Genomic DNA, 10,698 nt, shown 5'->3' with positions numbered 1-10,698 from the left:
CCCCCCGCCTGACTAACTCCGCCCCCACCCCCCCGCCTCTCTAACTCCGCCCCCACCCCCCCGCCTGCCTAACTCCGCCCCCACCCCCCGCGTGTCTAACTCCGCCCCCACCCCCCCGCCTGTCTAACTCCGCCCCCACCCCCCCGCCTGCCTAACTCCGCCCCCACCCCTCCGCTTGCCTAACCCCGCCCCCCACCCCCCCCCCGTCTACCTCCGCCCCCACCCCCCCGCTTGCCTAACCCCGCCCCCCACCCCCCCCCCCCCCCCGTCTACCTCCGCCCCCACCCCCTCCGCCGGCTGGGCGGTAGGAGGCAGAGAGGAGCAGGGCAGGGGCAGAGAAAGGGGCAGGAAGAAAAGGGCCGAGAGAGAGGCAGAGCAGCAAAGGCAGCAGCAGCTCTTTCCCTCTGCCCCAGCTTAGCTCCGGGCACTCTGCTGCCGCCTGCCCCTGCCCCACCTCAGCCTCTGCAGCAGCCCTGCTGTGCCCCCAGCAGCTTCCCTCCCGCTGCTCCCCACCGCTGCCTAGGCCAGCACAAAGCTCAGCTTTCAGCTTTTTCATCCAGTCCTGCAGCTCAGCTCAGTGCAAAATGTCTGCTGCTGCCTGCAGCTTCTCCTGACCCTGCCCTGGCAGCTTCCTGAGCCTGGGCCAGCCTCACCCTCATCCGCTCTGCCCCTTGGGGGCTGCAGCCCAGGCCCAGGCTGAATGCTTCCCACTCTCCCAATTAAACCCTCCAGCTCTCCAGAGTAACCTTTTGTTGCTGTGGCACAGCCCTGCCCTGCCTCCTCTGGGCTCAGTGCCCAGCAGCAGAAGCCACTGCAAGGCAGAGTAGATGCAAAGGTTCCTCCACCCCTGGGGCACTCAGGAGCAGCTCCAGAGCTGAGCCTTACTTGCTTGGCCTCAGCCCCTGCTCTCACCCTGCCTCCTGCAGCTGCTGCAGCTCAGCTGAGGCCAGCAGCCTGCGACTGCTTCTCCGTGGCCCAAGCAGCAGAGTGGGGAAGATCTCAGCCTTGTGCTTCATTAGCAGTGGGGAGAGGGACATGGAGTCCCCAGCAGGCCAGGTGCTGCTGCCTCTCACTCCTCTCCTTGCTCAAACCTGCAGGGGGCCCAGCAGAGCGAGGGAGGTTCCTCTCCCTTCCTACTCCACTCTGCTGTGGCTCTGCAGAAGAAGGTGAGGCTGGAGCAGAGGCCAGAGCCAGCACAGGGCCTGCTGATCAGGTGGCACAGACTGGCCAGGGCTGTGCCAAACCAGAGCAGTCTTCTGGCAGAGCTTTTGTTGTGCTTTTTCTTTTGCCTTCTTTCTCTCCCACTCTGCATCCTGCTGCTTCTCCCTCTCACGCACACTCAGCTGCCATTCACTCTCTCTCCCCATCCCTGGCCTCAGCTCTGCCTCATCCAGAAGCACCTCCAACCTGCAGGCAGCAGTTGGCCTTTGCCATGTGCCCATGCAGGCAGCACAGCTGTGCCGTGCTCCATGGGCCAGCAGTCAGTGGCAGCAGCCAGCACTGCCCCCAGCACCACACCCCACACGCAGGGCCTCAGCTTTCCCTGAAGGCAGGCAGAAAAGCCTTCCTGCCCTCCCAGGGGCACTGCAGGCAGCCTGCACCTGCCAGGCCCTGTGCAGCTCTGGAAGCCCAGGGGCTGATGTGCAGAAGCACCTTGCAAGCTCCAGTGCCAGGCCTGGCTCTGCTCGCAGGCAGCTCCCTGCACGGGGGCACAGCAGAGCTGGGCTCAGCTCCGCTTCCACTCAGGGGCACTGCTGGAGAGCAGCACACAGCCAGGCCTGCTACCTTGTGCCTGCCCACGGCCAACTCTCTTTGCCACGCTCCAGCCAGGAATGCCTCCCTGCAGCTTGCCATCGAGGCCAGGTCCTCCGGCTCTGGGCACTGGCAGTGAGTCCCTTCTGAGTCCTGGACGTTCATCTTGGGAGGTCTGCTCGCTGCAGTATGGAGCTGCACCTTCTGGCCAAGGCATCCACAGGCACTGGAGCAGGAAGGTGAGCACAGTGCAGGCAACTAAAGAACTCCTGCCACGCTCTGGGCCTCCAGGGGCAAGCACCCAGCAGCACCAGAGCCCAAGGAAAGCCTGCAGCCAAAAGTACCAAATCCCTGTCCCACAGCACTGCCTCAAGTGCTGCCTGAGCTCCCAGCCTCGGCCCTGCTCCAAACTGCAGCATCCCTGCCAACTCCTTCACAAGGGTGCCATTGCCTGGCACTTGCTGCCATCTCACCACACAACTCTCAAAGCCACACAGCTGGGCAGCAGGCCAGGAGAGCAGCCTCCAGGCAGCAGAACAGAGGAACTCATCTCTCCCAGGCTCTCCAGGAGCACCTCGCCTCCAAACCCCCCCACACCAACCCCCAAGCAACCAGGCTCTGACTGGCTTACCGAGGCAGCAGCTTGCAGGTCTTTATGAAGGGCTGCAGTGCTCCTGGCTTGCTCCTGGGCTGTGCTGCTCAGCCTGCAACGTTCACCTTGGACCCTGACAAGCAAGCACAGGCCTCAGCACAGAGGTGCACAAGAGCACCAAGCCCCAGAGAAGCCTGGGACACAACCTCCCCTACAGCAAAAGCAGCTCTGGCCACCCTGTGCTGCCTTGCTGGGACACAAGAACACAGAGGGCAGAGCCTGGCTCCACTCTGAGCTCCTCACCGCTGCAGGCCTCCTGCCAGCTCTTGGACAGACGCAGTTCCCCTGCAGGCATCCTCCAGGTGGCCCTGCGGGTTCTGCCCTGCTGTGTCAGACCCAGAAGCAGTGCTGGGAAATAAACACACCTGTCCTCCTGCTCCAGTGATGGACAAAGGGACCTCACTCTCAGGCACCTCTCTAACTGCAGGCCCCAGGCTCACAAAACAAAGCTGAGTCACTCCCAGGTCACTCCCTCTGCTCTTGGGGCACAGTTGGCTCGAGTGCACTCAGACAGCTGTAGGGCAGCCACCTGCTGCCAAGAGAGAGGCTTTCTCCATACCTTAGCTTCAGATCTCTCCAGCTCCTCCTGCAAACTGACATTCTCCCTCTGCAGCTCACTGCTCTCCTGCTGCAGGCAGCTGCTGGAAAGCTTCTGGGCTTCGTGGGAGGACTCTGCCAGAGGCTGCACTCTGCCAGCGTGCACAAGCTCCTGCTGCAGCTGCAGGACCTTCTGTTACAGAAACGGAGTTCCATGAGCAGGGAGAGGTCAGGCAGAAGCACACAGGAGGAAAGAGGCTTTGACTCAAGGCACTGTGTCATTACCTGGCTCTTCAAAGTGCTCAGCAGAGCAGGGCAGGCGATTCTGCCCTTCCACTGCACTCTGCTGTGGCTCCTCCTCACCTGCTGCATCCAGCTCCCCAGCACAGGGAAGGCATCAACCAGTTAAGAGCGGGGCCAGAGAAGGCCACAGAAGGAGACAGGGAGCTGGAACAGCTCTGCCACAAAGGAAGGCTGAGCTACAGCTCTTCAGCTTCGCCTGAAGCAGGCTGCTGGGGGATGTCATTGCAGCCTTTCAAGGGAGAGAGATGGAGAGAGAGACGTTAGCGAGGGCTGCAGGGACAGGACAGGGCCTGTAGGTGGCATGGGCAGGAGCTGGGGGCTGCAACCGTGCAGCTGATGGATGGAGGTTCCTCTCCCCTCCCAGTGCCCTCTCTGCAGGCAGAGGACAGCAGCAATGGTTTGCAGCTCTACTGAGGGCTTTCTGCTTGAGGCTCTGCCCCTTGGACTCTGGCCTGACTCTGAAGGACGCCAGCAATGTCCATGGCTCATCTGAGCCCCTCCGAGTTCAGGGATCCTCTAAGGGGCTATGGAGAGGCCGACAAAGGCAGCCAGAGCCTGGCCCCAGCTGGGAAAATCCCCTCAGCTGTGCCCGTGCTGCCCTTTGCCGGCTCTGCCAGCCGAGGCCGTGGCAGCTTTGCCACGGGGCACTGCCCACCCCCACTGCTCCTTCGCCCCCAGCCTCTGGGCGCCGACTCTCTGCCACTCACCTCTGCCGGCTGGGAGAAGCAGAGGCGATGCAGGCTGCCGCCGCTGGCGTCTCGCTGCCGCTGGGCTCCACCGGCAGCCACCGTCGCCGAGCACCGCGGCCGGACGCCTGCAGGGCTCGGGGCGGCTCCCGCCGGCGGGACGGAGTCGGACGGCAGCCGCCGAGGGCCGTGGCGAGGCTCGCCTGGGCCGGGCCGGCTCTGCCCCCGGAGCCGCTGCCAGGCGTCTCAAGAGCCTCGCTCGCCGCCGCCTCTCGGTGCTGCAGGCTCCTGCTTTGCTCCCCTGCCTCACTGGCGGCTGTGGGGCTGAGAGGCTCCGAGCTTCGCCCTGCCCCGGCTCTGCGCTCTGCAGGCAGGAGGAGGCAGTCAGCTGAGCACACAGCACCAGCGTCAGCCACACAAACTCCTCTGCCCGGCAAGGTGCCTCTTGTTCTAGGGCCGCAACGGCGCCCCGCAACGGCGCCCCGCAACGGCCACCAGCAGCTCTTCGCCTCACCGCCGCGCTCCGGCGGCTGCACTGCGCCCCGGCTGCTATAGCAACAGGGCCGCGGACGCGCAGCGGCACTGTGACAGCAGCAGGGACAGAGAGGGGAGTGCCCAGGGTGGGGCAAGAGAGCAGACAAGGGGCAGAGCCCACCCGGGCCCAGAGCGGAGCGGGGGCTGCCTGCGCCCCCCCTGCTGCAGCTCGGCCAGCCCAGGCCCGCAGGCTGCTCTCCACCAGCACCCCCAGGGCTTTCCTGCAGGCAGCAGGACCCCAGCACACTCCCACCCGGCCTGACATCGCCCCCCGGGGCCCCGGCACACGCCGCCCCCAGGCACTCACCGCAGCCGCTCCGGTCCCGCTCCGCTGCCAGCTCCCAGCGCCCCTCTCCGGCTGCTTCCTCCGCAGCACTCTCCAACGGGGCCGCCGACCACGCCCCCCGCGCTGATTGGTCAAGGGCCGAGCGCAGCCTCCCATTGGCTGCGGAGCGCCTCGCGCCCCACCCGCTCCCGCCCCCGCGGCCAGCCCCTCCCCGCCCCTCCCTCCCGCGCTCCGCCCGCTCCGCGCAGCGCCCCTGGGGGCTGCAGTGCTGCCGGTGCCTGGCACCGCCTCGGGCTGCAGCCAGCCCCGGCCCGGCCCCGCTGCGCCTGAGGCGGGCATGTTATCAATTGAGAATGACTCAAAATCCAAGTGTCCAGGTTACAAATTGATTCCATTAGGCAAGTAGAATATGAGCAAAGTCACAGCGCTGGACGACAGGGGAGTCACCGCTCCGCCACCTGCCGTGACAAGTCTCTTCATTAGCCTATATTTATACTGTGTTGTCTGCGTTGTTCCACCCTGCAAATTACATAAACCCATCCTTTCTGCGCATGTTCCTTCGTTTGGGTTAGGGTCTGCCTTCCCTTCTGGTGGTCGTTGAGGATGAAGTAAGCAGTCCTCCTCAGGTGTCCTCTGGTTCACCCGTCTCCAAATATGGACTTCCTTTGGCTGGTTAATGTCCCGAATCCCACTTCTCAAAATTAAAGCTTAGTCCTTGGAACATGACTGATTAATGTCCGAGTCCCACATGTGGCCTGTTCTCTCTTAGCTCAAAATTAAGGATGCACCTAAAGTTTTAGTCTTTGAAATACTCAGCAATTAGCTAGCTTATTCTTTGCACATTACCATCTCTAGCATGACCTCTCGGTTAGGCACATCTCCTGATTTGCAACAGCTGTATATACACTGCCGTTTGCAGCTAAGCATGCTTAACATTCTATTCAAATGTTTCTTTATTGAATAATTACAATTACCTATTACAATTCTATTAAAATGTTTCTTTATTAAACAATTACAATCACCTATTACAGGCAGAGCCTGCGGCCCCAGCGCCGTGCGGCCGAGAGAGCCCAGCCCAGGGCCCGGGGCGTGCTGAGCGGCTCGGGGCCCCGCACGGTGCCAGCCGCGGCCGTGGCTGCCCTCACAGCAGGCCTGAATGGCAGCTGCGGCACTCAGCGGCTGCTGACGGCTCTGGCCCCAGGGAGACCCCACGGCCTCAGGCTCCCTCATTAGCGTAACCCGCCCTTAATTACCGGGGCTGGGGAAACGGTTTGGTGCAAGGGCTGAGCTCCCCCAGCTGCCTCTGCTGCCTTCAGTCTCTTACCAGGAGACAGGAAAGGGAGGGGAGCCAAGGCAGAGGCTGCAGGGGACTGGCACCGAGCGAGGCTCAGGGCTCAGGGCTGGCACTCTCCTGGCAGCAGCAGATGAGAGCAGTGCTGAGCCCGGGCCCTTTTTTGGCTCCTCTCCCTGCCACCCCACGGCTGCTCTGTGAGTATCTACCTGGCTCCACCTGCAGCACTGCCTCCAGTGCTGCTGTGCCCGGCCCAGGGAGGACCTGGAACTGCTGAGAGGGTCCAGAGGAGGCCACCAGGGTGAGGGGAGGGCTGCAGAGCCTCCCCTGCGGGGCCAGGCTGGGGGAGCTGGGGCTGTGCAGCCTGCAGAAGGGAAGGCTCCAGGGAGACCTTAGAGCAGCCTTGCAGTGCCTGAAGGGCTCCAGAGGAGCTGGGGAGGGACCTGTGACAAGGGCTGGGAGCGCCAGGATGAGGGACAGTGGCTCTGAGCTGGCAGAGGGGAGAGTGAGAGTGGAGGTGAGGAAGGAATCCTTGGCAGTGAGGGTGGGCAGAGGCTGGCACAGGTTGCCAGGGGAGGTTGTGGCTGCCTCCTGCCTGGAGGGGCTCAAGGTCTGAGCGAGCTGTGCCGGTGGGAGGTGTCGCTGCCCATGGCAAGAGGCTGGAACTGGCTGATCCTGAAGGTCCCTTCCGACCCAGCCCATTCTCTGCTGCTCTGCCTCTGTCCCAGGAGCAGGCTGTTGAAGGAAGCTGCCCAGCAGCGTGGGTCCTGCAGAGCAGCAGCGTTTGCTGTCCCGCAGGGCGGCCAAGGGCTCTTGAGGAGGCTTTCTTCAGCTGGCTGCAGGCAGCTCGGTGATTCACTGTCTGATTGTCTCCAGCCATTAGGAGGATGTTGCCTCCTGTGCTTGGCCTCTTCTGAAGGATTCTTTGGCAACTGCTCTTTGATGGCTGCTAAACGGCGTGGAGCAGGGATACAAAAGGGAACTCTTGCTCCTCTGTGCCCCAATTGCCCTAGGGGGAGAGTTGGCCAAAGGGACCGATCCTTTCTTGGCTGCCTTCTTTCTGAAGGCAAACCTAATGTTTGTCCTTCCCTTCTTGAAAGGCTTCTCCTGTTGAACACAATTTCACACAATTATAATGAGGTGACTCAAGAGCAGAGAGGTTACAGATGAGCTTCACATGGTTGCTGTAGCTGCTATTTCATTTACAATTTCTGTTGGCTGTGGCATTTTTGTCACGTTAAGGGAGAAATACTGAAAGCATTTCACATGTCACAGATTTTATGAGCTGTCTTCTGTAGAGCTTGTCAAGGTCTTACTCCTCTTGATGCATGTTTCTTTGAGAGTCAGTCACTGCTTGGAACCTTGAGGTTTGGACACTTTGCCTATGTCCTGGTGTGCACCCAAACTGGGCTGTTAGAACTGGGGGTGTGCAGCCTGGAGAAGAGGAGACTCAGGGCAGAGCTCATTGCTGTTTACAACTACCTGAAGGGAGGCTGTAGCCAGGTGGGGTTGGTCTCTTCTTCCAGGCAACCAGCAGCAGAACAAGGGGACACAGTTTCCAGTTGTGTTGGGGCAGGTCTAGGCTGGATGTTAGGAAGAAGCTCTTCCCAGAGAGAGTGATTGGCATTGGAATGGGCTGCCCAGGGAGGTGATGGAGTCGTCGTTCCTAGAGGTGTTGAAGCAAAGCCTGCATGAGGCACTTAGTGCCGTGGTCTGGTTGATTGGCCAGGGCTGGGTGCTAGGTTGGACTGGCTGAGCTTGGAGGTCTCTTCCAACCTGGTTGATTCTGTGACTGGTGCTCCATTGCTATGAATTATTTTAGTGAGAGGAAAGCAGCCTTATTTCTCTTTCCAAATGCTCTGCAGGAGTATTTTCCTGGTGAGGAAAAGAATAAAATCTAATATTTCATAGCCCATAATGTAGTATCCAGGAGTAGATGAGATATTGCCTGTCTCTGTCAGGCAAAAAGGAAATGAGGACAGCCTTTGAATAGCCTCCTTCTCTTTCAAAGTGGCAAGAGTATGAAAGGAGAATGACTTGCAAGCCAGAAAACAGAGTGGGGCTTGTCTGGCTGTCCCCATGCTAGCATGCAGTAGGATGCTGAAGAAGTAGATCTGTTTGTAGAGTAAAGCAGTTTGTGATGAGGTTCCAAGATGTGTAATGTTTTGGAGGCATACCTTGGGCTACCACTGCTGTGGGTTCTAGGACTCAACCTAATCAGCAGCTGAAGCACATCTGCTCTGAGTATTCCCAAATTCAGTTCAGTTCCTGCTTGCTGAGTCCTCCACCTCCTGTGATTTGGATGCACTAAATGGGGCACATAAGGGATTCTTCTGACCCCACAATGCAGTCTGAACAAGAATGGTGATGCACCATATATATCCAGAATAGGGAGAAGGTTTGAAATCTTCAATTGCTAGCAAAATGTTGCAGCAGAAAGATTGCTTCTGAACTGCTTCCAAGGTTGCTTCTGAAGCTGCCTGTATTTAAGCAGCTATGCTTTAAGCTGGCCTGTAGGGAAGCAAGTTAAATGGGAAAGGCAGCACAGAACTGCAGCCTGGAACAAGAAGGAAGGGACCACAGAGCACTGGCATAGGCTTCCTAGAGAGGTCATGGAGTCTCCTTCTCTTGAGACTTTCAAGGCCTGTCTGGATGTGCTCCTCTGTGCTCTGTGTTAGACAGGATTGTCCTGCTCTGGCAGGGGGGTTGGACTCGATGAGCTCCTTGTGTCCCTTCCAAACCCTAATATCCTGTGAGCCTGTGAAAAAACTGTGTCAAGTGAGATCCTAGAGGTGACAGGTTTATTCCTGAGATGGTTTAATGTATATTGGACCTTAAAAACTGGAGAAAAGAGAAATGAGGGCAGATAAATCTATCTCCTGTAGATCCTGTAGCAGTCAGTAGATCTGAGGGAGCGCCGTTAGGCTTTATGGGAGCTTTAATTCCTCTTGAGCTGGAACTTCCCGAAGAAAGGGCTGGCATGATTCCATGGAAAAGCTTTGCTTTGTTCTACCTTTTCTGTGTTTGGGGATTCTTTTTATCTGTTCTTACAAAAGGATTTGGTGGTGCCCAGCAGCAGGACAAGAGGTAATGGGCATAAACATGAACAGATGATGTTACGTCTCAACACAAGGAGGAACTTCTTTAGTTTGAGGGTGGTATTGCTCTGGAACAGGCTGCCCAAGAGGATGCAAAATCTCCTTGCCTGGATTCAATCAGAGGTCACCTGGATACCATCCTGTGCAATCTGCTCTGGTTGAACCTGCTCTGACAAGGGAGTTGGCCTAGATGATCTCCAGAGGTCCCTTCCAACCTCTATCATTCTGTGATTCAGGTCTGTTTGAAAAACCAAAGCACAGTATCAGCTGGACTCTTCCCTTTGTGAGTAAGCCAAGAGTTGTGTCCTCTTCTCTCCAGAGCACTTCAGTTATCCAAGCTTCTCTGTAACCTCTGCTGGTCGGCAACATTGTCAGTGCCTGCTATTTATGACCTCTTTCATGGTTGACTTGAATGATTATCCTGGCTAAAGCTTTCTGTGCAGCCTCATGAAGAGCTGCAGAGGTTGTCTAATGACAGCAGAGCTGCCTTTTGCTGTTACCCTCTCAGTGGTTTTGTGAGGACAGAGATGTAGACTGAAAGACATTGCTTTGTTCTGCTTTCCTGCCTTCCTGTGAGCCAAAGGACTGAAACAAGCATTACACCAGCCTGCAGTCTTAGTCGTGTGGAAATAGAGGCTGAAATATGACACTGTGGTCTCTTGGGCCTTGGCTAGTTGCTGACACTGCTCAGTACTAGTTAGTCAGAGGAGTGAGCCTGCTTACTACTAACAGAACAAGTCTTAGGATCTGCTTGCTACTTAGAGAACAGGACTTGTGAGGAGCAGCTTGTTTGGTGTTGAGAAGAGGAGGCTGAGTGGAGACTTCATTGCTTTCTACAACTACATCCCTGAAAGGAGATTGCAATTAGAAGGGGCTCAGTCTCTTCTCCCCAGTACCAGGTGATAGAACAAGAGGAAGTGGCCTGCAATTGTGCTGGGGAGGTTTAGCTTGGAGATAAGGAAAAGTCTTTCCTGCAAGAGTGGTCAGGCATTGGAACAGGCTGACCAGGGAGGTGGTGGAGATAGTGGCTTTGGAGATGTTGAGGAGCATTTCCACCTTGGCTCCTGTGGCTTCAGGATGCCTCCCACGGGAGAGGAGAGATAGTGGACACCTGGTTAATGAGCAAAACAAGGTGTTGTGTGTCAAAGACTGGGTTGTGCTTGCCTAGGTGATGCTAATGTGTAGATGTGTGCTCTGTGCTCAAGTCTATAGATATGACGTCAGAACGAGCAATAAAGGTCTCTGGTGGGATTCACATTGAGTCATCTGGAGTCCATGTGGTGTCCCTTGGCAACAGGTGGTGACCTGCAGCGCACTGCTGAAGGCAGCATCCGTGGCTAACATCCATTCTCAGTCACTCTCATTCCCATACATTTCCCTAGCACTCACAAGCGTTTGGATGTCTGCCCAGGTGCTCTCTGTGGGGCTGTTTGTGTCTAACACAGGGTGGAATGGATCACAGAATCCTAGAACAGTTTTAGTTGGAAGGGACCTTAAAGAGCATCTGGTTCCTACCTGCTCTGCCAAGGGCAGGGACACCTCCTGCTAGATCAGGTTGC

General features: G+C 57.9%; 1 protein-coding gene across 1 annotated transcript; it reads right to left on the bottom strand.

Annotated features, from left to right (window-relative positions):
• Positions 1 to 418: 418 nt before the first annotated feature.
• LOC135174587 (uncharacterized) lies at positions 419 to 5,303 on the bottom strand. The gene is made up of 5 exons (XM_064141916.1): positions 5,281 to 5,303; positions 4,772 to 5,076; positions 3,952 to 4,294; positions 2,384 to 2,477; positions 419 to 1,978 (listed from the first exon to the last, which is right to left on the bottom strand). Exons 1-5 carry the CDS (start codon positions 5,301 to 5,303, stop codon positions 1,727 to 1,729), a joined length of 1,017 nt encoding a protein of 338 aa, XP_063997986.1. The 3' UTR covers positions 419 to 1,726.
• Between the last annotated feature and the right edge of the window lie 5,395 nt (positions 5,304 to 10,698).

This window comes from Pogoniulus pusillus, unplaced genomic scaffold (assembly GCF_015220805.1).
Source record: "Pogoniulus pusillus isolate bPogPus1 unplaced genomic scaffold, bPogPus1.pri scaffold_84_arrow_ctg1, whole genome shotgun sequence".
Lineage (NCBI taxonomy): Eukaryota > Metazoa > Chordata > Aves > Piciformes > Lybiidae > Pogoniulus > Pogoniulus pusillus.
This window is presented reverse-complemented; position numbering and strand designations above follow the sequence as displayed.

Coding starts and splice junctions, on each gene's coding strand:
- LOC135174587 (XM_064141916.1), bottom strand. CDS start 5,303: ATGCGCAGAAAGGATGGGTTTAT. Junction 2,478..3,951: donor GCTTCTCCCAGCCGGCAGAG/GTGAGTGGCAGA, acceptor CTTGCTTGTCAG/GGTCCAAGGTGAACGTTGCA. Junction 1,979..2,383: donor ACCTGCAAGCTGCTGCCTCG/GTAAGCCAGTCA, acceptor TTCCTGCTCCAG/TGCCTGTGGATGCCTTGGCC.